This window comes from Hypomesus nipponensis, chromosome 20 (genome assembly GCF_054491055.1).
Source record: "Hypomesus nipponensis isolate SF chromosome 20, ASM5449105v1, whole genome shotgun sequence".
In the NCBI taxonomy this organism is placed as follows: Eukaryota; Metazoa; Chordata; class Actinopteri; order Osmeriformes; family Osmeridae; genus Hypomesus; species Hypomesus nipponensis.
The window spans coordinates 5,656,288-5,681,517 of NC_140380.1; the positions used below are offsets into that span (position 1 = coordinate 5,656,288).

The 25,230-nt window shown below is 40.6% G+C and overlaps 2 protein-coding genes across 5 annotated transcripts; both read left to right on the top strand.

The window, feature by feature from the left end:
- The first annotated feature begins 6 nt into the window (after nucleotides 1-6).
- Nucleotides 7-11,871, top strand: LOC146246035 (uncharacterized). Of its 2 annotated transcripts, none has more exons than XM_084683745.1 (23): nucleotides 7-145; nucleotides 938-1,509; nucleotides 1,664-1,725; nucleotides 1,908-1,943; nucleotides 2,284-2,372; nucleotides 2,494-2,537; nucleotides 2,681-2,797; nucleotides 2,892-3,017; nucleotides 3,107-3,268; nucleotides 3,493-3,617; nucleotides 3,721-4,204; nucleotides 4,940-5,033; nucleotides 5,136-5,152; nucleotides 5,406-5,528; nucleotides 6,188-6,316; nucleotides 6,572-6,694; nucleotides 8,602-8,730; nucleotides 8,862-8,990; nucleotides 9,083-9,213; nucleotides 9,572-9,698; nucleotides 10,775-10,898; nucleotides 11,106-11,227; nucleotides 11,605-11,871. In XM_084683745.1, exons 2-23 carry the CDS (start codon nucleotides 940-942, stop codon nucleotides 11,641-11,643), a joined length of 3,102 nt encoding a protein of 1,033 aa, XP_084539871.1. In that variant the 5' UTR covers nucleotides 7-145; nucleotides 938-939; the 3' UTR covers nucleotides 11,644-11,871. The 2 variants fall into 2 exon arrangements, with proteins under 2 accessions (XP_084539871.1, XP_084539872.1); XM_084683746.1 differs by having other exon boundaries at nucleotides 122-223.
- A 2,731-nt stretch (nucleotides 11,872-14,602) lies between these two features.
- LOC146246036 (uncharacterized) lies at nucleotides 14,603-24,792 on the top strand. Of its 3 annotated transcripts, none has more exons than XM_084684319.1 (21): nucleotides 14,604-14,760; nucleotides 15,475-16,031; nucleotides 16,382-16,443; nucleotides 16,612-16,647; nucleotides 16,921-17,011; nucleotides 17,133-17,176; nucleotides 17,308-17,421; nucleotides 18,524-18,649; nucleotides 18,739-18,900; nucleotides 19,809-19,933; nucleotides 20,037-20,442; nucleotides 20,993-21,109; nucleotides 21,308-21,436; nucleotides 21,689-21,811; nucleotides 22,072-22,200; nucleotides 22,332-22,460; nucleotides 22,554-22,684; nucleotides 22,859-22,985; nucleotides 23,679-23,802; nucleotides 24,016-24,137; nucleotides 24,452-24,792. In XM_084684319.1, the coding sequence occupies exons 7-21, from the start codon at nucleotides 17,365-17,367 to the stop codon at nucleotides 24,488-24,490; spliced, it is 2,046 nt and encodes a 681-aa protein (XP_084540445.1). In that variant the 5' UTR covers nucleotides 14,604-14,760; nucleotides 15,475-16,031; nucleotides 16,382-16,443; nucleotides 16,612-16,647; nucleotides 16,921-17,011; nucleotides 17,133-17,176; nucleotides 17,308-17,364; the 3' UTR covers nucleotides 24,491-24,792. The 3 variants fall into 3 exon arrangements, with proteins under 3 accessions (XP_084540448.1, XP_084540445.1, XP_084540447.1); XM_084684321.1 differs by having other exon boundaries at nucleotides 18,524-18,565; XM_084684322.1 differs by lacking the exons at nucleotides 23,679-23,802; nucleotides 24,016-24,137; nucleotides 24,452-24,792 and having other exon boundaries at nucleotides 14,603-14,760; nucleotides 22,554-22,705; nucleotides 22,859-22,986.
- The last annotated feature ends 438 nt before the right edge of the window (nucleotides 24,793-25,230 follow it).

A 25,230-nucleotide genomic window follows, 5' to 3' on the forward strand; every position in this document is an offset into this window, starting at 1 on the left:
CGATAAAGTAGGGGAAATACAGCACCAGAGCTCTGGCAGCACCACCGGATGCCAACCGCCGTAAAACTAGAAGAAGACGACGACGAAGAAGAAGAGGAGTATCTATAAAAGTACGATAGGAAAATCACTGAGATTGCAGGAAAAGGTACTTGTTAGCTATCTTGCCAATTTTCATTGCATCCCACAAGTGCAGCTATAAATGATGTATAACGTTAGCCCAAAGGTAACTGTGAAACACAAGCTCCGAGGCTAGGCTGCTGCTCGAGGTTATTACTAGCAAGGTGGCGACTAGCTACCTCGCCTGTGTGCTTGATTATTTAGCTGGTGCTAACTAGCTAGGAAGCTAATGTGGTTATTTCGTTTCTGCCTCGTGTTGCGGTCTTTCTTTGATAGAAAACGAAATAGATGTAATGACAATGTGATGGTAGCTAGCAAGGAACTTCTCAATGATTTGCAAACATCTGAACCAGCAATATTAACTAGCCAAGTAGCATTGCTGCTGCTAGCAAAACTAAAAGCAAAGCAATCGAACGAGATCCATACTTACCCGAGCTGGTCGAGACAAACTGACATAAATGTAAGTGCTAACGTTGAATTACGATATATAAACTAATGCATTAACATAACCTAATTAACTTGAAACTTGTACGACTAATTCCTCTACCTTGGTTGGAACCAAACCATTGACACCCCGTGCACTTGATACACAGACTTGTATTTTCCTGTTGACTACACATTTATAACCAAAATAACGTCTCACCAATCCTTTTAGTTTTGATGTCTAAATAACTTTGACAACTTAACCATGTGTGCACTTCTCATCCTCCCCTACTTCCACTACTACAATGCTCTTAGTATGTGTATTCCAGTGTAGTTATGTAGTATACATTAAACTTAATTTGATGAATACATTTCTTCTGTTATCCTGAATGTTTAGTGATGGAGGAAAGCGGGCACCCCTCTTGTGAGAGTGACACCTCCACACACCTGCAAGGCTCTGGAGATGCACCAATGAGTACTATGAACTTGTATGCCACTCTAGGGCTATCGCCTGAAGATGTGGATGCCCTGGCTCAGATCCCTGAGAGTGAGATAAGTGTGGAGACTTTGCCCATTCTCATAATGCAGCTGAAGGCCAAACGAGCCCAAGAAGAAGCGAGGCAGAGAGACATGTCCCCTAAAAGAGAGATCAAGAAAGAGCACGCTGATTCAAGAGAAGATCGTAAAGAAGTCAGTCCCACCTACTCAGAGCCGCACCGGCCAAACTGTCATGGGGACACAGACTATAGGAGAGTGGTGAGTTACAAGCGACTGGAACGGCCAGAAAAGATGGAGGGGAGGAGAGATTCCCGTCACTCTAGGCCCCCAAGAGACAAGCTTTCAGACAGCCGGCCAGAAAGCCGGCCAAAGTTTCCAATGTCGTACGAAGTGGATGACTTCTGTGGAGTTACGCCCAAGGAGCTTCCACATAAATGCTCTCTGTGCTTATGCATGGTCAATTCTAAAACGGTACGTGAATATCCATTCCAAAACATTGTATTGTTTGACAGTTGATCTTCTACCCAGGATGCCAGGATTAGATCAAGAACTGTGGGTTGTTCTAGGAGCACTGGCTCCATGTCTCCGATTTGTAAATGTGCTCATGGGAGTTTTCTCTTACCAGACATGGACAAGCCATCTTCATGGACTGCGCCATGCAGAGGGAAAGCGAAGAATAATGCGTTTGTAAGTGTAAAGGAACAGAAAAGGGGAACAAAAAATGAAACGTGTACAACTAATGTGGTATATAAATTAACTGTTGGACTAATGTTGTTTGTATAGGCGACAGCATTGTGCCATACATTTTAACTGTAGTTGTGAATGTGTTTCCATTGGGCCTGATTTTGATCAAAATCATCTTTTGACAGATATCCAGAGTGGGAAATCCCTGAGAGCACAAACATGTGAGTCTTCAAAAAAAATGCTTAACACCCTATGGTGAAAGCATTCTGTCACTGTAACACAGCTATCAAAAGAGTAATGTTCTGGGCATTTGATGTTCCGCATGCAAAGTGTTCCACAGATTTGGCGTTGCAGGCTATGGGCATGTCAGGAGCTGCTAGGAGGAAAAGCGGCGTATTAGAGGAGTGCTGCTGTTAAGTTTGAAAGCTTTAGACAGTAGCATTAGACTAACTATACAACAGTGTGTTAGCTGCCTGGATCCTTTGGTAGTGTCTAGAGTTTTAGAACCTACCTACAGTCTTTGTGAATGACATTTCTCTACCTTAATCTGCTTCCTTCCAGGCCAGATCATGATGATCACTCCCCCCCCAGGAAAGTGCCCCGCCTTTCAGTGCCGTTCAAGAAACCACACAGCTCAGATCGACTCTCAGGTGAATAGTCTTCCAATCTACCCCACATTAACTTTTATATCAAGGCTATTGCAATTCTGGTGAAAAATAGGTTGTGTTTCCTCATGCATGAAAGCTAATTGTACTTTTTCTTAATTTTTAGGAGAGGTTTGGCCCCTTCAAAAAAGACTTAATTTAAAGCCCAAGGTATTTAAACATGTGGTTGTTTACATTATTTTACTGACTAAAAACTCCCCTCTGGAAGATGAATAGCATATGATTTACTGCTCAGCAAACTCTGGCTGGCAAAAAAAATAACGTGTTGTTTGGTTTTGTGTTTTTTACCCCAGACTGGTACAAAGGTGGTGGTCACAAAGTATCCTCTTGGTGTTGTCAGTGTTGATCACTTGCTGTCTTTGGCAAAGCCTTATGGTACAGTTGTCAAACATCTTGTGTTCCCCACAAAGGTAGGTTGAATATAAACCGAATGAGATTAACATCAAAATAATACTACTTAAAATAACACACTAAGTCAAACTCTCTGTTTTTGATATATTGTAGGGCTTCCTGGAGTTCAGCTCACACAAGGAGGCATTTAATATGGTGAAACAGTTTGGCGAAAAGCCGTCTTATGTGAGGAATCACAAGTTGACCATGTACTTGTCACCAACCGTGTGCAGTATTCATGTAAGTGCAATATGTACCATCATCTGATCCCTTACATTCATTCGTTTGTCATCACAAGACATTATGCTTAAACGTGCTTTTGTTTTCAGACTCCGAGACTGGATGAACCAGAGACCCGGCCCTCCAAACGTGTGAACAACGCTGTGGTCTGTTTCTCTCATCTGCCTCCAGGGAAAGAGCAGGAAGATGAAATTCTTGAACTGGCCAAGATGTTTGGCAGTGTGCAGCATTCAACATTTTCAAGTGACCAGGTATAATTGAAAATGAATTAGTTTGTATTGACATTTTCATGGTAACTGCAAGAACGGAATCACATGGTAGCTGAACATTATTGGTAGTTTGTTGATTTCTACTCAAAATGATTGACACCCACCAGAAAATAATTCATTATGAGTTATTATAACAAATAACGTATAAGCGGAAGAGAAGTTAGGTAAAGCCTAGATTTTTTGAGATGTTCCATTTGACTCTGCAGGCTCTGATTGAGATGGTAGACTGGAAGGACGCAGACATCATGGTGAAATACTACCGCTCCAACCCCCTGAAGATCAATGGGAAAAGTGTCAAAGTCAGCTTGTCGTCAACCAGAAAGAGGATAAGGTCAGTGACGGTTCTTTCCTCTAGGGGACATGGCGGCCTGACCAATATTCTTGTGGGACTTGGAATGTCAGGGGAGTTTACCTCAGTGGTTTTTGCCTTGTAGAGAAAGTCCTGAATCCACCACATCCAGAAGAGCAGACTCCGGCAAAAGCCACTGCAGCAAGCATAAAAGCACAGAGACTGGAGAGACTTCCACTAATCAAGAGAAAAACATGGTAGACACACAACCTGCCGAGGAAATGGTGAAAGTTAAAGAAGAAACCCATGAAAGCACCTTGGAGGACCACAAGGAAGACTGCACAGAGTCAGAAAACATTCAACTAGAGGAAGAAGAGGGGATGATGGTGGAAGATGAACAAAGTCTGTTAGGTGACATTGATACAGAGACTGGTGCTGATGTTAATGTTGATAAAACTGACAGTTGCAAAAGCGCTTCACCCGTGACAGATGCTGAAGAGAAGAAAGGACTAGAAAACATTGAACCATCTGACAAAAGTGTAATAGATTCGGATCAAAAGGCTGCCAGTGATCCAAATCTTTGCGATCACGAGGACACGATGGAGCAGGAGATCTTTCATGAAGATGATGTAAGGAATTTTTGTCATTCATTTATTGTGACCTGATTCCACAAACCAAGTCTGACTGTGCCCCCGAATTGAAAAAACGTTGACTTCCAAGTAACCAAGTTGTGGATACCTGGCCATTGACCCCCCCAAAGCATTTCAACTTGGTTGAAGGTCTGGGAGCATGTAGTAGGTTGAGATCCTCCACTGATCAGATGGAACGGCTAAAGCTAATTTAAAGCGTGGTACAGCAGAAATCTAACTTAGATTTCAGTGCCAATTAACGCTTTATGTTGAGACCAGATCATCATCGACAGATACAGTCAAGATGTCAATTCTTGGCCTCCATGTTGCCCGATATCAGCCATATATTATTTGGTGGTGGAAGGGTTGGCTATATATCATGGCCAACAAAGAATACAACTGTAGAATTTGTGTGTAATTCATAGAACAGTTTACAAAGATGCAGACTAAGGCTATACCTCATGATCAGTATCATTATTGACAAGTTTCATTTTGAGTGGACCATGATCATGGTCTTAAGATTGGCGTTCGAAATAATTAAACTAATTGTGCATTTTTGTACTATATCCGTTTAGTAGCCAGATATAGTGTTATTCTGGTTATGACAGTCGGTGTAAATTGTAAACTATTAAATTGTACAGTCATGAAATGCCTGGCTTTGGGAGCGACCTTTTATGATCACAAATGACTTTTAAAACCATTTCTACCAAACTAATTTTTTGCTTTCATTTACAGGAGGACGTGGACGACATGAATTTTCCAGAGAATATTGATGATTTTGTTACGCTGGATGAACTTGATGACGTTGTGGAAGAAGACAAATCTTTAGGCATGTAATGACTTAACGCAACGTAAATTGGTCCTGATGTAATTCATTAAATGCCTGGTCAAATCAACTGCATTATTTGATTGTTTTTCTTTGTATTTTCAGGTTCAGACGAGACACAGGTTGGTGGAGTGTATTCGTCAGACCTTTTATCCAAAGTGACGTACAGGGTGGATTTGAACCTGCAAGTCTCGATTATACGCTATACTATTGAGCTATGCGTGAACCTATCCACAAATATTCAAATATTCAAATAGTGTTAACTGTTCTGTTGGAAAACAAAAAAGTATATGTAATAGGTTGATGACATACTTCACGGTTCTACTAATTCAGTTGTGTAAATGATTTCTATTTAGTGGACTCTTGTTATTGCAGGGTGGGAAGGTGGTTCTTGTTAAGCCTATCAGAAGAGCCTACGGCTTGGAAGATGCCCTCTTCCAACTGGCAAAGCCTTTTGGAAAGGTGGTCAACCACGTCATATCCTTCTACAGGGATGAGGTGGGTCTCTGATTAGATTATTTATGTTCTTTGGCAACCTGTGAAGTTTGTTGTAGTCGGGCGCATGAAAACGATAGTCTTGTGTTGCCAAGTCAAAATTACGCACCCCTGTGTGGGTTTATTAACCTGGAAACTTTTATACCATGGTCTGGGTGAATATTCGATTCTGATTGGCTGCAGGGGTGTCCATTATGTAAGGGATAATGCCCGACGAGGTGTCCAATATCACCTGATAATGGACGATACATACTGTAAAATTATGTTTACTGTTTGACAACCGTACACAATGTTATTGCCCTTGAATCCTGCTAGCATAACGTTAGCTTTTGGACAAATAGCTCAGCCAAAGGAAAGCCGGTGTTGGTTCTATGAGCTGAGCGGACTAGAAATATCAGAGTTCGCTAAAGTTGAAAAACGTTAGATTCCTATTGCAAAATGCCTTAAAACATAAATTAATGTGTGTAAAAATGTGTGTTTTTTGTCCTTCTCTCAATGTAGTAACCTAGCAATTTTCATGAACAAAATATATGGATGTTGCTGTCAACAAAAGTGTATATCAGTAGATTTATTCTTAGATAAATGTGGAAACAAATTTGTTGTAATGGATTTTGTTCATGTATGAGCATTTGCTTTTAATTACATGTCTTTACTGCTTTTAGGCGCGGCTAGAGCTGGAAAGTTCAGAGCAAGCTCATGAAATGGTGAAAGCCCTCAGAGACCACAGGAAATCGCAGATTTTCGGGAAATTTGTCCGTGTAGTCATGTGTGGAGAAGTAAAGGATTTAAAGGTGGGTTTTTCAGGTAATTTTCACGGAAGTCAGGTAATTTATGTAAATGTACCCAAGAAGTTTGGAATGTTGAAGGATTCCATATGTCTTAAGTTTATTGATGATTTGATGTTGTCGACACATGCCAAGTGAGAGATCCATCTAGGGATGCTTCCAAACCAGAAACACTGACATCTCACTGTGCTTACTTTGCTCATAATTCTACACAATTCAGTTGTGTGATGATTTCTATTTAGTGGACTCTTGTTATTGCAGGATGGGAAGGTTGTTATCATTCAGCGCATCAGAAGAGCCTACGGCTTGGAAAAGGCCCTTTTCAAACTGGCAGAGCCTTTTGGAAAAGTGGTCAACCACATCATATCCTTCTACAGGCAAGAGGTGGGTGGCTGATTAGATTGTTCATATACCAATTTTTTCATTGCTGGTCTGTTTTTCCCACAATTTAAGCTGTAGTGCTAAGTGCCTGTTTTGTATTGCCACACATCCTTACCTATTTACTTTTATTGAAAATATAGATGTAAAGGCTCCGTCACACCATAACGTTCTGGTTAACATTCTCTGAAAGTTGTAATCGTTCAATTTCGAGCGTTTTATGGCAAGGTTGACACATCTGGCGTGTGACTAACGTGTGACTTTAATTTATGACTAGCGTGGGACTGACGCATGAGGAGCGTGTAACAGCGACCAAGTAAGACACCCCTGAAAACTATTAGCGTGTGACGAAGGCAAACGATGAAAACAACGTTTGCTTTTCCAAACGATGAATAATGTTAAGGAATATGTGTCGCTGGGTAGTGGAGAATAATACAAGGTTAAACATCGGACCAGGTTACTTGTAGTTTAATATAAGTAATGATGCAATCACAAGATACACAATGAAAACAACACACCAGGATGTTCGTAATCCAATACAATGAATCAGAGGATGCAATCGTAGCCTCACAGAAACAGAGTCTCAGAATAGAACAAACGAAGGCCTTCGTTGAGAAAGTGGTCGTGACAGAGATCAGAGAGAGTTCTGCCCAGTCCAAGTTCTGTCTCCCTGTCCTCGGGAGACAGGTCTTGTACCCCCCAGAGAGGGAGTGCCTTTGATGGGTGATTGGCCAGAAGACCATAGGGTGGGGATGTGATAGTCCAATTAAATGTCCAGGGCGTTCACGGTGGCACAGGGTGGGCAGTCCACAGATCTGGTGATGTTGGAGGGGGAGGGGGCGGAGAAGACCCACAGGTCTGAGGTAATCTCAGGGAAGGGGGGGGGGCTCCAGGGAAGGGAGTAGATTGCCCCAAGGTCCTGATGGCGTACAGGGAGATGGGAGCTGCGCCTCCAGGAAAGAGGGGGGGGGGTCGTGTATCCAGGAGAGGGGGGGTGAGGCAGACCAGGCCAGGGTCGATGTATGGGGAAAGGTGAGGCAGGTTCTCCAAAGGTATGCAGGAGGGATAGGGTCGATGATGTATTGGGGAAGGGTGGGGCAGGGTTTCCATGGAATGGGGGCCTTAAACAGAATATCCAAAGGTGCTCAGGCCAGCTGGTCTAAGCCGTCCTTAAACGAAGAAGAGTTACAGTCCCAGCATCACCTTATCTCCCAAGTTGACACTTTTACTCCCCATAGCTGAGAAGCCCTATTGTACTCGCACCAGTCTCTGAGCGGCCCAAACTCTCCTCCTGTCTGACCTTGACGTGTTTGCACACTCCAGTGTTACTTCGACGCACACATTCCAATCTCAGCCAGGCCTCACTTGCACAGAAATGCATCCTGTTGCATGATCTCATTAGTTCTCTGTTAATTCAATTGATTATAATTGGGTACATGTTTTAGTAGGAAGCATTACGTGACAAATGGGTGTACATACATATATGAGGTATCGATTTGTATAGCAGCATCGATTAGCAGTATGTTATCATTCCTTCACAATAACAACCAAGTAACGCTAGGGTAACGACTGACCAACAATAGCCAAACGCGTGCAACGTGCAAACTTTTCACAAACGTTCTTCAGCGTTATCCAGTGTTTAAAATTACTTTGACGATCACCAACGATTACCGATAATTACCAGCGTCACCAGCGTCCACACAACGCTCCTCTGGCGCTATACCAGCGTTATACCAGCGACCATGGACGATAACCAACATTTCCTCTGACGTCATAGAACGTTGACCAGAAGGTTATTGTGTGACGGGCCTTTACTGTTGAGAAAAATGTATATCAACAGATTTATATTTGAGATATACATTTTGTTCATGTATACGCATTTGCTTTGAATTACATGTCTCTACTGCTTTCAGGCACGTTTACAGATGGAAAGTTCAGAGCAAGCTCATGAAATGGTGAATGCCCTTAGAGACCACAAGAAATCGCAGCTTTTCGGGAAACATGTCAGTGTAGTCATGTGCGGAGAACTAAAGGAATTAGCGGTGGGTTTTTACATTCAATTATAAATATAAGTAGTTTTCAGGTCAATTAAGTAAACCTACGTAAGACGTTTTTAATATTGAACAAGGCTTCCATATCTCTGTTTATTGGTGATTTGATGTTGTCCACACAGGTGCCTAGTGGGAGATCCATCTACATAGGCATGCTACCAATGGAGAAATACTCTGACATCTCACTGTTGAGGCTGGCCCAGCCCTTTGGGAAAATCACTGGTTATAACCTCAACTGGCGGCATAGAAAGGTAAAATCTCAAATCCTGTTACGTTTGAGGTTGGAGGCTCACGGATGGAAGATCATTATTTGAGAAATGTGTTTTTGCTTGAACACCTCTAGTGCTACATCCAGATGGAAACAGTGGAAGCAGCTCAGAAGATGCTGAAGAAGTACGAGTTGCGTCCTCCAAGGTTCTACGGCACCACATTGAAGATCTGCCTGTGTAGGAAGGGGGATTCACTTATACCATGGTAAGCCCTCTTCTTCTTGGCTTCTCAGTGGCTCCTGAAGCTGTTTTTAGATACATCTTGAATGTAATCACAGTAGTTTGCAATTCTGTGATTTGCTTTTGTCATGGCTCAAGAACATTGTCGTTGAACCTTTACTTGGAATTGCAGTAATGTAATCACTGAAGTTTGCAATTCTGTGATTTTCTTTTGTCATGGCTCAATAACGTTGTTGTTGAACTTTTACTTGGAATTGCAGTTGGTTAGAAGAAATCTATTTACACAGCTCCTGCAGGTTTCCTCCCAGATTTGAAAGTGAATGTAAGATTCAGCACTTTTCTATTCTTTATTCCAATTCTCTATTTTATTCTTGTGCCTTCAGGAATTCTCCTGTCAAGTACGAGCTGTGGCTGGCCCGGAAGAACAGCCCTAAGACTCTTCAAGGGGGCGAGGAGACCAGTGTCCAATCCTCTACAAGTTCCACTACCCAGAGAAGCTCCATGGAGGAGGTGACGGGATTATTTGCTGACTTTATCTTTGAGGTCTGACTAGATAGCGAGTCTTGCCAATAATGAGAAAGCGATCATAGTCATTTTTTCAGTCATCAGAAGTTTTTTGGTCAAGAGAAAACCGGAATATCTTTCAACATCAAGGCAGCTTGACGGTATATTTAGCAAAGCAGCCGTGGTTACAGGAATACAGAACGCTAGAGACATGTAACATCCAACACATATTTAAAGTCAACATGAACAAAAATCCCCCTCCCTCGTTGACACTATTTCCCAATACTGTCAAAACAGTTCACACACACAGACACCCCCCTTCTCCCTGGATGGCTCTGTGTACTCGTTCCCTATCTCGAAATGTCAGCGTGACCTCTTCCCCAGACCCTTCTCTCTCTAGTTGGAGCGTACGCTTACCCACAAGCTGTTTCCTCAGAGGAACAGACTAATGACCCTGGCTTCTATTCTGATGTTTGGTCCCTGTCTAATACTTGAAGTTACCTTTTCGCATTTTCATGATGCATTACAAAGGAATGTGTTATTCCCAAACGAGTGGCTCTACTCTTGCTCTCTCATGTCCTGACCATAAGACTCTGTTAGCACTGACAGTGGCCTGCTTTGGGACTAATGATTCTTACATGTTGGCCTATAGTTTGTGAGGTCAAATCGATGTTTAGCCACAACATGATTTAAATCCTGTTGTTCAAAAAAAAAAATTGATAGATATTATATGTATGACAGTTATAAATACCCATCATTTAGCACACCCTTAACGCCAATCCCGGAGGTGGTTCAACTTTGTATTTTTGTTAGGTTTTCAAGCTGCCTTTCTAGCAACCTGTACAATTAAGTAATATATGTAGTATTTTGTCAAATTAGGTATGGAAACTTGTAAGTATGTAAATAATTCTTATGCATGTTTTACACTTAATCTGGTGCTCTGCAAAGAGCCAAGCTGTCTAAATGCTTGGGGTTTTCCGATGTTCTGCTCCGGCAAGTTTGTGAGATTGGCCCTTCCTATCCGAATGGAGTCAATTACTTCATCAGATCATCATACTGAATTGGGATGTTTCCATGGACAGGATGGCTCGATGTCTGAGAGTGAAGGGGTCTGTGGAGACCCTGAGTGTGACCAGTCTGATGCAGCCAGTGAGGACCTGGAGCAGGAGGAACCTCTAGGTCCTTATCAACCCAACAAGCCTGTGGGTAAGAAACCAGTGACTCGTTACAGACTTTCTTCTTTGAGTTACATTTATTCATTCAGCTATTGTGGTGTACTGACACAGATATGGGATTCTAGTCTCAGACGAGCTGAAGAGATCATCCGAGGGTGGGAAGGCCACTTAAGATAATGGATAGTGTTCTAGTGTTGTATTAGTTCTAATCTAAGACGTCTTTCACTTTTATTTTCAGGGTTAGACTATTTGGTACAAAGAACTGGATTATTCTGCAAGCTGTGCAACATTTTCTACACCAACGAGAAAACAGCCAAATCTGTCCACTGCAGCAGCAAGGAACATTACGAGAACCTGAAGGTGGGTTTTTATCTCCCTTCCTACAACATAACCGTACTGGCTGGGAAGATGGATGGCGACCATTATTGTTTAAAAAGGTCAACTTCATCAGTACGGCTGCATTGTTTACTTACAATTCTTGTACCTGGAGTAGTCTGTGGCTTACAGTTTTCTCTGTAGGAATTTCAGCTCTCAGAAAATCCCTTGTGAGTGGTTAGGAACTGAGATGTCATTGCACACGCTCAACATTCCCCAGATTTTGCATCTAATTCCTTATGATTGTCTAAGCTAGAATCAAGTTCACTTTTGGAATTTCAGCCAAATATTTGTCTGTTTTCAGTGATGGTGTTCTTATTTCTTAACACATACTAACTTTGAGAAATGTTCCCCTTTTTCAGAGAAAAGTAGAGGGAAAGAAGCAGCCTTTGGCTGATTGACTGGCATCCTATTCGTATATCCTACACTTCACAGTGGAAGACCCGCCTTCGATACGTATCTGTTTATTTTGTTGACATTCCTTCATGTACTGATGACATGATTTGAACCCATCTGGAGAATGGGTGCTGTGCAGCCATATTTAGTATATAGATCTTATTATAATACATGTGTAGTGACCTTGATCAGTTTTTTTTCAAAACAACAAAATAAAACATTTATAAAACACAGCATCACCTTTGACCTCACAACTAATTGTCCCATAGGCAAAGCATCTAAATACTGTCTTGTATTTTTGTGTGCGTTATTAGATCTATGTGTTTTTATATTCTGACGCATTGATTCATAATTCATCTAGTATTTGGAGACAATGTTGGAAGTCAACCAGAATTATTTTTAGACCCTGTGAAGAAGGAGCCATCTGATGCATGACGAGGTGATAGATATTCTGCAGTGGACATCATTATAGTGGAGGAAAGATATATTTGGTACCCCTCAACAATTCAATTGAAAATTGCCCTTTATGTATTTTCAGTAGTTCAGTTGCTTCTTATCCATGGTATAACAGTGTAATTCAAGCGTGTCAGTAATATTCGGTCATATAAACAAAGTGAGAAAACAATTATTTCTGAAGTTGTTGACTCTCATTTGCTGTTCCTGAATATTCAACATAAAAAACATGCAACAAAAGTTGTGTAACATCCTCGTATTCACATTCCAGTGAGGTAATTCATGAAAAGTAATATTGCCATTAGAAATTCAACAAAATAAAAATATTTTCACAAGGTTGTTGGATAATAAATTACAATAATCTTCAAACCAACAATAAAAATATGTTATGAAATACAATGGCAGAGGCTACTTCTTACTGCTACGTCACCAGTATTGCCCAAGTCACGTCCACTCAGACCGATGACACTTAGTTTTTCTCCATTGCTTTGGCTCAATTCTTGAAACAGAAATTTCATTCTCAAAGCTCCACGTTGCAAAATAGCCTATATGGTTCAGCACAAATACATAGATCACCTTCAAAAGGTCATATCTCACCCAAAACAGTTAACTCATGCTTCAAAACCAAATCATTTTCTCATATAAATAGTCAGTGCCCCCAAAATGAAAAGTTCCTTCTCAATTGCTTTGGCTCATCTCAAGAAAAAAAGAGGACATTCTCAAACCTTTAAATACATTTGTCAAAATAACCTAGATGGTTCAGCAAAACACCATGGAACACCTGCAAAGGGTCATCTCTCTCCTAAAACAGACAACTCATCAGTCAAAATTAAATCCTTTTCTCATACAAATAGTCAGTGCCTCCAAAAGGAAAAGTCCCTTTGGCATTGTGTAAACACTGCAGGTCACAATGTTTAGATGTTTTGTCAGTATGGCAGTGGACCTTAGAAATATCCCTCATGTGCACTGTGCTACAGTTTCTGTAGTAGATGTTTTCTTTCCAGAATACAATGTGTCTCAATCTACATTTACATGTATTCATTTAGCAGATGCCTCTATCCAAAGCGACCTCCAAGAGAGCTCTACTAGAGTGCATAGGTCACTGACCACAGCAACGCAATAGCCCCAAACATTGCGGGTAGCCAAAACATGAAGCATACATTGTGAAAAATCCAAAAAAGTGGTTAAGGGAAGAACCATAAAAGCATGTAGCTAGACAAGTTACAACTAAACAACATGAACCTCAAAAGTGCAAGAGTGTACCTGTAGAAAAGCAAGAAACAATACTGTAAATGTATGCTTCATGTTTTGGCCAACCTCAATGCTTTTGGGGCTATCTTGCCGCTTAGGATCACTGACCTATGCACTCCTGCAAAACTCTTGGAAGTCGCCTTGGATAAAAGCGTCCGCTAAATGAATACATGTAAAATGTCGCAACAATCCCCTACACTGATCTGCTGTGACACCATCACAAGCAGCATCCATTGTCTGGAGCAGGGAGCTCTGGTTTTGAGCCCGATGCTCAAAAAAAAAAAAAACTCCTGGATAGGACTAAGGAATGGGGAGTCAAGTGATATGAGCACCATCAGCATACTTGGATGGGCAGTGAACCCTGATGAGTGGGCGACAGTGGAAGCTTACATTGTCCCACACACAATGACAAATGTAAGAAAGTGAGGCCCTACCAAACCCTTCTCATGTAGAGGGATAAGATCGGAGTGCAGGCGGTCCAAGAACACCAGGAGCGTCTGGGTATTGTATGGACCAAGACTGGGAATGTGGGTGACTACACCATTCTCTGAAATGGCAGCACACATGGTGATGTTGCCCCCAAGCTGGCCTGGGACAAGCTCTATATATTTGATTGAAGCATTTACAGTATACTCCTGGACAGCTCCTGTCAGGTAACTAAACCTACTGTGTGATTGGTGATCGGATGTGTCCCCTTGTTTTATAAAGTTCTAGTTGCACCTGACAATGACTGTAAGCAGATGATCCAAGAGATCCATATTACACCATGATGTTTTTCATGTTATTATGTGCCTGAAAGATTTTGACAGTGGAGTGAACTATTGTGCAGCCAGGTGATGATGTACACAAGGAAATGATTCCAATATGTTTTGCAGAGAACAACCACTTGACCGAGAAGCAACAGTCAGTTTAGACCAGCAAGATATTTTCAATTGGTAATTGGCCTAATTGAAGGCAATTATACCTAACCATTTAAAAAATGTGCTAAATCATTTGAAATGTGTGCAAACTGTGGGCAATTGCACTTGTCATTAACAAGGATGTGCTAATACAATTGCAATTTGATTAAAGGAATGAAAAATTCCAATCTGTTGTGAACAAGTGCCCAGCGGTTTGGAGGTTTGCATGTGTTGTTTTGAGAATGTCATTTCTGTTTCGTGAAATGAGCCAAAGCAATGGAGTGGAATGGAATAGATTATACTTCCTCCGACCGGAGGGGGCGATAACACATGCATGAGAGGGGTGTGAGGAGAGAGGTCTGGGTGTCCAGTGGTCTGCAGTTGGACCCTCTTTGAAAAAGTAAACAGGACGCAGAACCGAGAATGCAGAACATGTTTCTCGTTAGCCATCTTGCCGATATTGATTGCAATCCACAAATGACAATTTAAACGGTTTATAACGTTATCCCAACGGTGAAGGTAAATGAAAGTCCTGTGTCTAAGTTGCAGCTCGAGGTTGTTGTCTTCTGCTCATACATGATTATTTAGCTAGTACTAATGGTAGCTAGCTAGGAAGATAATAGATTGCTGGGGTTATTTTGTACGTTTATCGTGTCGCGGTCTTGCTTTGATGGCAAACAAAATAGATATAAAGACAATGGGTTTGGTGTATGCTCGACCCTGTATCTACTGTAGCGAGGGTCTAGCAGAACGGTCTGAAACAGCGAAGTTAACTAGCCAAGTAATATTCCTGTGCTGTTAGCAAAACGTAGAAAGTTACAATCTAACAAGATTCATACAGATGCACTAGCATGAATGGAAAACCTAACGTTAAATTACAAGACATGTGATTTCATTGCATACAAAGACATGTATGACCAATCTCTGTGCCATGAACAAAAACATTGACACCTATTTAAGCTTAACATGGAATCAGTGCTGAGCCTCGTAACACACACTTGTTGACTACACATTTATAAAAATAAAAATAAAACGTCTTACCAATCTTTTTAGTGTAAAGGGAACTTAACTCTGTGCACACTCAACATCCTGCCCAACTCCTTCTACAATGTTGTTAGTTTGTATATTTCAATTCAATTACATAGTATACATTACACTTCCAATAAAGTGCTAGGCATGCCTTTTATACCTTAATTTGATGAATACATTTCTTCTGTTATCCTGAATGTTTAGTGATGGAGGAAAGCGGGCACCCCTCTTGTGAGAGTGACACCTCCACACACCTGCAAGGCTCTGGAGATGCACCGATAAGTACTATGAACTTGATTGCCACTCTAGGACTATCGCCTGAAGATATGGATGCCCTGGCCCAGATGCCAGCGAGTGAGATAAGTGTGGAGACTTTGCCCGCTCTTATAATGCAGCTGAAGACTAAACGAGCCCAAGAAGAAGCAAGGCAGAGAGACGTGTCCCCTAAAAGAGAGATTAAGAAAGAGCAAAATGATTCAAGAGACGATCGTAAAGAAGTCAGTCCCACCTACTCAGAGCCCCACCGGCCAAACTGTCATGGGGACACAGACAGGAGAGAGGTGGGCTGCAAGCGACTGGAACAGCCTGAGATGCTGGAGGGGAGTAGAGATTCCTGTCACACAAGGACCCCAAGAGACAAGCTTCCAGACCGCCGGCCAAAGTTTCCAATGTCCTATGAAGTGGATGACTTCAGTGGAGTCATACCCAAAGATCTTCCACACACATGCTCTCTGTGCTTGTGCACGGTGAAGTCTAAAACGGTACGTGATTGTCCATTCCAAAATATCCTATTGCTTACATTTAGTCGTTTAGCAGACGCTCTTATCCAGAGCGACTTACAGTAAGTACAGGGACATTCCCCCTGAGGCAAGTAGGGTGAAGTGCCTTGCCCAAGGACACACATTTTGGCACAGCAGGGAATTGATCCGGCAACCTTCTGATTACAAGCCCGACTCCTTCACCGCTCAGCCATCTGACTCTGCTTGACAGTCTTGATGTTCTACCCAGGATGCCAGGATGAGATCAAAAGAGCTGTGGTGGGGTTCTATAAGCACTGGCTCCATTTCTCCAATATGTACATTTGCTCATGGGTGTTTGTTTCTCTTACCAGGCATGGACAATCCATCTGACAGGGAAGCGACATGCAGAGGGGAAGCAAAGAATCATGTGTTTGTAAGTGTAAAGGAAAATAAAAACATTCAGAGACCCACGTGAAATGTGTACACTTAATAGGATATATAAAATAACTGTCAGACTCAATTTTGTTTGTGTATTTCACAGCATTGTGGTTTACATTGATTAGAAGTGGGCCTGATTTTGATTGATATCATCTTTTGACAGATTTCCACAGTTATATGTCCATGAGAGCAGAAAAATGTAAGTAATTTATTGTCATTTTTTATTGTCATTTATTGGTAGTTGTCATAAACAGTTGATGCCACCGTAGGTGGATTTACATAGATTCCACAAAAGGAGGAAGAGTGGTGTATTAGAGGAGTGTTGATTTAAATTCAGCTAGCTTTAGTCCTTAGCATTAGACCGAATAGACCACTGTGTTAGCTGGAACCGTAGGTGGGGTCTAGAGTCTTAGACCCTAGTTATAGAGACTTTGTGAATGAAATGTATCTGCCTTAATCTGCTTCCTTCCAGGCCAGATAATGATGATGATCACTCCCCCCCAGGAAAGTGCTCCGCCCTTCGGTGCCGTTCAAGAAACCACACAGCTCAGATCGACTCTCAGGTGAATAATCTTCCAATATACCCCACATTATCTTTTATATCAAGGCTATTGCAATTCTGGTGAAAAACAGGTCTTGTTTCCTTATGCTTAAAAATAAGTTGTACTTTTTCTCCATCTTTAGGAGAAGTTATACCAGTACAAAAAAGACTTCATTTAAAGCCCAAGGTATGTAAACATGTCTGTTGACATGCTTTAATTGACTAAAAACTCTCTCTTCTGGAAGGTGAAAATAACCTCAATAGCACATCTGTCAACTATGGCTGGCAAAGCAATAACAATGTTTTATCTACTCACAGACTGGTACAAAGGTGGTGGTCAAGTATCCTCTTGGTGTTGTCAGTGTTGACGACTTGATGACTTTGGCAAAGCCTTATGGTACAGTTGTCAAACATCAGGTGTTCCCCACTAAGGTCAGTTGAATATAAACTGAATGAGAATAACATCAAATGTAAGTTTTAATTCAAACAAATTCTTAAAGGTCCCATGACATGCTGTTTTTGGATGCTTTTATATAAGCCTTAGTGGTCCCCTAATACTGTATCTGAAGTCAGCCTTGGTGCAGAATAACAGCCACTACGAGCACTGCAGTCCCACAATGAGCTTTCCTCAGGACGTGCCGTTTCTGTGTCTGTAGCTTTAAATGCTAATGGACATGGGAAAGGAGGATATTGCACGCGCCATAACACCGACAGCAGAACGGTTATCCAAATAACAAAGGAGTGTACAACTCCGTGTTACAGTGTGTGTATTCACACACACACTTGATGTTATCTACCTTTACATCAGCGACTGTTACTGAGCTGTTAGCTGCAGAGCTAATGTTACAGCCACATTCTAGGGGTAGCAAGCAAGGTATATATAGTAAAGCAACAAAATGATAGTGTTAGTTGACTTGTCTGATGTTTGTAACTGGACCAAGGAGAGTTTGTACTGACCCACAATTTAATTTCAGACGGTCAGCAGGGCCATTTCGCTGAAATGTTTGACGCAAACATACAAAACTTTTGGAAGTTGTGTCGGCGCATTTCCAGAGAAAATAAAATTAAGACACTGGTTATTCAGAGGCTCAGATGAAGGAACAAAAAAAATTATTTGGTTATCATTTTACATCCAAACCCTGAGCAACTGTTCTTGTACTTTGTTCGATTGAAAGATATCTCTCGAGGGAAAAACAATATTGCACTTGCACGGTCGTAGTAGCTCAGTTTCTCATAGGCGTGCCAGATTATCTGGGCGGGCAAAGCAGAGAAAGGGGAGGTAACCTTCCCTCTTATGACTTCATAAAAGTAGCATTTTCAAAACCGAGCGTTTCAGTTTTCATTTTCTCAAAGGCGGAAAAGAATACCCAGGCTTTACATTTATCAATATTTCTAGCCACTGGAAGACCAAAGCCAGGCTAGGGAAACTCATATTAATGTTAAATAACCACCTAAAGTGAAATTTTCATGTCATGGGACATTATATATTATTTTAACACATGAAGGCAAACTCTCTGTTTTTGATATATGATAGGGCTTCCTGGAGTTCAGCTCACACAAGGAGGCAGCTAAAATGGTAAATCACTTTGGTGAAAAACCGACTTATGTGAGGAATCACAAGTTGACTATATACTTGTCACCAATCGTGTGCAGTATTAAAGTAAGTGCAATATGTACCATCATCTGAACCCTTTCAATCAGTCGTTTGTCATCACAAGACATTATGCTTAAACGTGCTTTTGTTTTCAGACTCCGAGACTGGATGAACCAGAGACCCGGCCCTCCAAACGTGTGAACAACGCTGTGGTCTGTTTCTCTCATCTGCCTCCAGGGAAAGAGCAGGAAGATGAAATTCTTGAAATGGCCCAATTGTTTGGAAATGTGCGGCATTCCAAATTTTCAAGTGATCAGGTATAATTGTGATTCATTTGTTTGTATTAACATTTTCATGGTAACTGAACTTTACCGTATTACATGGTAACAAAATGTTAGCAACAGTTTATTGATTGATAATCAAATTGATTAACATAAATACTATAAATATATATCATTTGTATTTGTTCTTAGGTATACATTATTATTTTGTATACCATGGTCTGGGTGAATAATCGATTCTGATTGGCTGCAGGGTGTCCATTATTTTCTGACCATTTTCAAGTAAATTTGTCTACCATTCTAAATTAATGCTCTGGCTACATAGAATGAGCAAATATTTAAAATTAATAACCATAGAAACACTTAAACAAGCTAACATCTAATTACAAAAATGGGTGACTAACTTTTATCTGAACCTATTTGGCTTTTTTCTGAACTGACTTTGTCAGTTTCATAAGGGATCATCTCACATCCCATTCGCTTATTCAACTCAGTAATCTTGTCAGGCTGCACATATTACTTTTATTCTCTATAATCTTGATAGGGACAATGACATGGCTGGATAGCTAGCTAGTCATGTTAAACATACTGTCAACCGTACGCAATATTATTGCCTTTGAATCTTGCCAGCATAAAACATTGTTACCTTTCTGGCTCATAACAAACAAATTAATGTACATAAAAACATTATTTGGGAAGTGACCATGTTAAAAGCAGGACAATGCCCATTATAAAGCAGGATAATGGCAACGAGGTGTACATTATCAGAAAATAACTAACTCCACAGAGGACTTTGCTGCGCATTGGACGGTTCAGGCACCCCAGTCTTCCAATATTTTCCAATAATGGACTCCTCGTTGGGCACTATCCCTTACATAATGTATGAGAGGAAGTGAAGTTAGGCAAAGCCTAGATTTTTTTAAATGTTCCATTTGACTCTGCAGGCTCTGATTGAGATGGTACACTGGAAAGACGCAGACATCATGCTGAAATACTACCGCTCCAACCCCCTGAAGATCAATGGGAAAAGTGTCAAAGTCAGCTTGTCGTCAACAAGAAAGAGGATAAGGTCAGTGACGGTTCTTTCCTCTAGGGGACATGGCGGCCTGACCAATATTCTTGTGGGACTTGGAATGTCAGGGGAGTTTACCTCAGTGGTTTTTGCCTTGTAGAGAAAGTCCTGAATCCACCACATCCAGAAGAGCAGACTCCGGCAAAAGCCACTGCAGCAAGCATAAAAGCATCGAGACTGGAGAGAGTGAAGAGAAAAACATGGTAAACACACAACCTGCCGAGGAAATGGTGAAAGTTAAAGAACCAAGACATAGACACACCTCGGGGGATCACACGAAAAACAACATGGAGTCAGAAAACATGAATCAAGAGGAAGAAGAGGGGATGGTGGTGGAAGATGAACAAAGTTTGTTAGATGACATTGATACAGAGTCTGGCCTGTATTTGGACTTTCATTCGTCAGCTGACAAAAGTGTAATAGGTTCAGACCAAAAGGCTGCCAAACAACCAAATTGTTGCGATTACGTGGACACGATGGAGCAGGAGATCTTTCATGAAGATGATGTAAGTTTTTTTTCAATTTGTTATTTAGCAACAACACTAGCTTAATTAATTGCAGATATCAGAACAGACCTACCTGCAGTCTGAGTGTTTTATGTGTTAATTACTGTCTTTGCATCGTACCAGTTGAGTAACAGAATGCAACCGTTTGTGATCTGACGTAGATAGGTCACGGTGATGTAGATAGGTTGGGTTTTTGCCAGGGGTGTCTGACCTTTCTGTGTTCATTAAATGATCAATCTTTTTTCAGTGAAGCAAATTTATTTTAGTATATTAAACATCATTTGGGAGGGTTTTAGCTTTCATATGAGCCATTTCTAAAACCAATTGATTCATTAAAAGTCAGGTTATAAATAGTTGTTTCTACAAAATGGATAAGTGACAAGACTTTTGTCAGGGACTGTATATACACCTACCCCCTACATTCAAATAGTGATCTGCTCTGTAGGAAAACAATATTGTACGAGTCAATGTAATTGTTAGATTATTTAATACTTTGCTCACAATTCAGTTGGGTAAATGATTTCTATTAAGTGGACTCTTGTTATTGCAGGATTTTAAGGTGGTTATTGTTAAGCCTATCAGAAGAGTCTACGGCTTGGAAGAGGCCCTCTTCAAACTGGCAGAGCCTTTTGGAAAGGTGGTCAACCACATAGTATCCAGTGATCAGGTGAGTTTATAATTTGTTTATTTAGATACCTATATATGTTTTGATGGTCTGTTTGTTTGTTTATTTTTAAAACAAAATATAGATGTTCCTGTCAACAAACATGTATATCAACAGAGAAATGTAGAAACAAATTGGTTGTTACAGATTTGGTTTATGTATGAGCATTTGCTTTGAATGACATGTCTTTACTGCTTTCAGGCGCAGCTAGAGCTGGAAAGTTCAGAGAAAGCTCATGAAATGGTGAAAGCCCTTAAGAACCACAGGAAATCGCAGCTTTTCGGGAAACATGTCAGTGTAGTCATGTGTGGAAAACTAAAGGATTTAAAGGTGGGTTTTCAAACAAATCTTTGGGTGTTTTTTTTATAATCAGGTAATTTAAGTAAACTTACCCAGGACGTTTTGAATTTTGAAGGCTTCCATATGTCTTATATTTATTGATGATTTGACACAGATGCCTAGGGGGAGATTCATCTAGGCATGTTTTCGATCCAGAAATACTACAAATAACTGTTACTCTGCTCACAATTCTACACAATTCCGTTGTGTAATGATTTCTATTTAGTGGACTCTTTATTGCAGGATTTGAAGGTTGTTATTGTTAGGCCTATCAGGAAAGGCTTTGGCTTGAGAAATGCCCTCTGCAAACTGGCAGAGCCTTTTGGAAAGGTGGTCAACCACATCATAACCTTCAACAAGCATGAGGTGGGTCTGATTAGATTATTCATATACCTATATATTTTGTTGCTGGTCTTGTTTTCCCCACTGTTTAAGTTGTAGTGCTTACTCTGCCTGTTATGTCTTGCCACACATCCGTATCTAGTTATTTGTATAAAAAATATAGATGTTACTGTCAAGATAAGTGTATATCAACAGTTTTATTATTAGATACATGTAGTATCATGATTGTAACTGGTTTTGTTCATGTATGCATTTGTTTTGAATGACATGTCTACTGCTTTCAGGCACTGTTACAGCTGGAAAGTTCAGAGCAAGCTCATGAAATGGTGAATGCCCTTAGAGACCACAGGAAATCACAAGTTTTTGAGAGACATGTCAATGTAGTCATGTGCGTAGAACTAAAGGAATTAGAGGTGGGTTTTCACATTCAATTGTAACTATAAATTGTTTTTAGGTCAATTAAGTAAATCTACTCAAGACGTGTTAAATGTTGAAGGAGGCTTCCATATCTCTGTTTATTGGTGATTTGATGTTGTTGACACAGATGCCTAGTGGGAGATCTATCTACATTGGCAAGCTACCGGTGGAGAAATACTCTGACAACTCACTGTTGTGGCTGGCCCAGCCTTTTGGGAAAATCACAGGTTATTACCTGAACTGGCGGCGTTCGATGGTAAAATCTTAAATCCTGTTATATTTTAGGTTGAGGGGGTCATGGATGGGAGATCATTATTTGAGAAATGTGTTTTTGCTTGAACACCTGTAGTCGTACATCCAGATGGAAACAGTGGAAGCAGCTCAGAAGATGCTGAAGAAGTACGAGTTGCGTCCTCCAAGGTTCTACGGCACCACATTAAAGATCAGCTTGTCTAAATGTTTGGATTCACTGATACCATGGTAAATCATTTTGTCTTCTAGGTATGTGCGTGACTCCTGCTGATCAAGATTGACATTTTGAATTTGGCTATAACGCAATTTTCTTTTGTCATGGCTCAATAATCATTTTTGTACTTTTACTTGGAATTTCGATCGTTCGCTTTTCTTAAAATCTTTCTTTGTTCTTCCCCTCAGGAAAACTCCAGTCCAGAACGAGTTGTGGAACAACAGCTGTGAAGCTAATCGAGAGGATCAAGGAGGCGAGGGGACCAGTGTCCAATCCTCTACAAGTTCCTCTACACAGAGGAGCTCCATGGAGACGGTGATGGGATTATTTACTGACTTTATCTTTGAGGTCTGACTAGATAAGTCTTGCCAATACCGAGAAAATGATTTAAATCCTGTAATTAAAATAGATTTAATTTGTTTGACAGCGATAAATCATTTACATTTATTCATTTGGCAAACACTTATCCAAAGCGACTTATAAGAAATAGCTATACAAAAAGGGCATAGGTCAATGTTCCTGAACAAGAGCCCCAAAACATTGCGGGTAGCCAAAACATGAAGCATACATTGATACAAAACATGAAGCATACATTGATACAAAACATGAAGCATACATAAATACCCGTCATTCAGCACCTACACTTGACGCCAATCGCGGACGTGCTACAATGTATTGATTTTGTTGGCGGACTTTTTTGTTGGCCGACTAAAAAAAAAAAAAATATTTTACTCAATTTTGATTTTCTGTTTTTTATTATTGATCTGAACATAACCACAATAATTTAGTTTCCAGCAACCATACTACGGTGATCTACATAAAGCCCAACCGTGTCTAAGTGCTTGATGTTGTCCATCACTCTGCTGCTGCGAGTTTGTGATATTGGTTCTTTTTTGTGATATTGGTTCTTTTTTGTCAGAAATGTCATAAATTACTCAAATGTTTTACACTGCATATCAAAATGTAGCCAGAATACAGCATGTTGAATTGGGATGTTTCCATGGACAGGATGGCTCGATGTCTGAGAGTGAAGGGGTCTGTGGAGACCCTGAGTGTGACCAGTCTGATGCAGCCAGTGAGGACCTGGAGCAGGAGGAACCTCTAGGTCCTTATCAACCCAACAAGCCTGTGGGTAAGAAACCAGTGACTCGTTACAGACTCTCTTCTTTGAGTTACATTTATTCATTCAGCTATTGTGGTGTACTGACACAGATATGGGATTCTAGTGTCAGACGAGCTGAAGAGATCATCCTAGGGTGGGAAGGCCACTTAAGATAATAATAATGGCTAGTGTTCTAGTGTTGTATTAGTTCTAATCTAATACGTTTTTCACTTTTATTTACAGGGTTAGACTATTTGGAACAAAGAACTGGATTATTCTGTAAATTGTGCAAGCTTTTCTACACCAACGAGAAAACAGCCAAATCTGTCCACTGCAGCAGCAAGGAACATTACGAGAACTGGAAGGTGGGTTTTTCCTCTCCCTTCCTTCAACATAACGTTACAGACTGGGAAGATGGATGGCGACCATTATTGTTTAAAAAGTTCAATTTCATCAGTACAGCTGAATTTGACTTACAATATCTGGATATAATCTGATATATAAATATCTGGAGTAATCTGTAGTTTACCGTTTTCTCTCAATGATTTATGATTATCTGATTGCGGTAGAATCAAGTACACTTGTGGAATGTCACCCAAAATACTTGGAATTATGTCTGTTTTCAGTGATGGGTTCTGAAATGCACATTTTAACTTTGTGGAATGTTTCCCTTTTCCAGAGAAAGGTCGAGGGAGTGAAGCAGCCTTCATCTTATTGAGATGACTGGCATTCTAATCAACTTCACAGTGAAGACTGGCCTTCTAGTTTACATTTCATGATGAAATGTATAAAAAGAATGTTTTGGGGCTGTATGGCTTCGTCGGGCCCTGGTGCCCTGCAGAAGGTGGAAGGTCGAGTGGATTGCAGTACATCTAAAAGGAATGTAAACTTCTGAACGTATACTATTTTGAATATTTCTCCCAAAGTTATATTTTTACATAAAGATTTTACATTTTTTGTAACGTGATGATAAGAGGACATTTGTAATACATGGATTAAATGGCTTATTGATAAAATGCATCACTTTGTTTGCTTATTTTTGACAAGGGGAACGCAAACATTTGCATTCAATACGTTTTGGTTGATTTTATCAACATGCTTTCATGAACTGATTACATGTTTTTAACCTATCTGGAGAATGGGTGCTGTGCAGCCATATTGAGTATAGATCTTTTTATAACACATACATGTAGTAATCTTTGAATTGTCGAAGCATCCTTAAGAAACATTTGTTTGAATGAACCTTGGAGAAATACTGAATAAAAATACTTAATAAATAGAGGATAGAGGATGTAGGAACCATCGTCTGCTACCATCAGACAGGGTGTGTTAGAAACTGCTTGCATAGAGAAGATACAGGAAGCTCTAGGTTTCCTGTGCACAGGAACACGTGCCGACCGGGCACATCTGCCATAACCAGTGGCGGTTCTAGACTAATTTTACTGGGGGGGGGGGGGG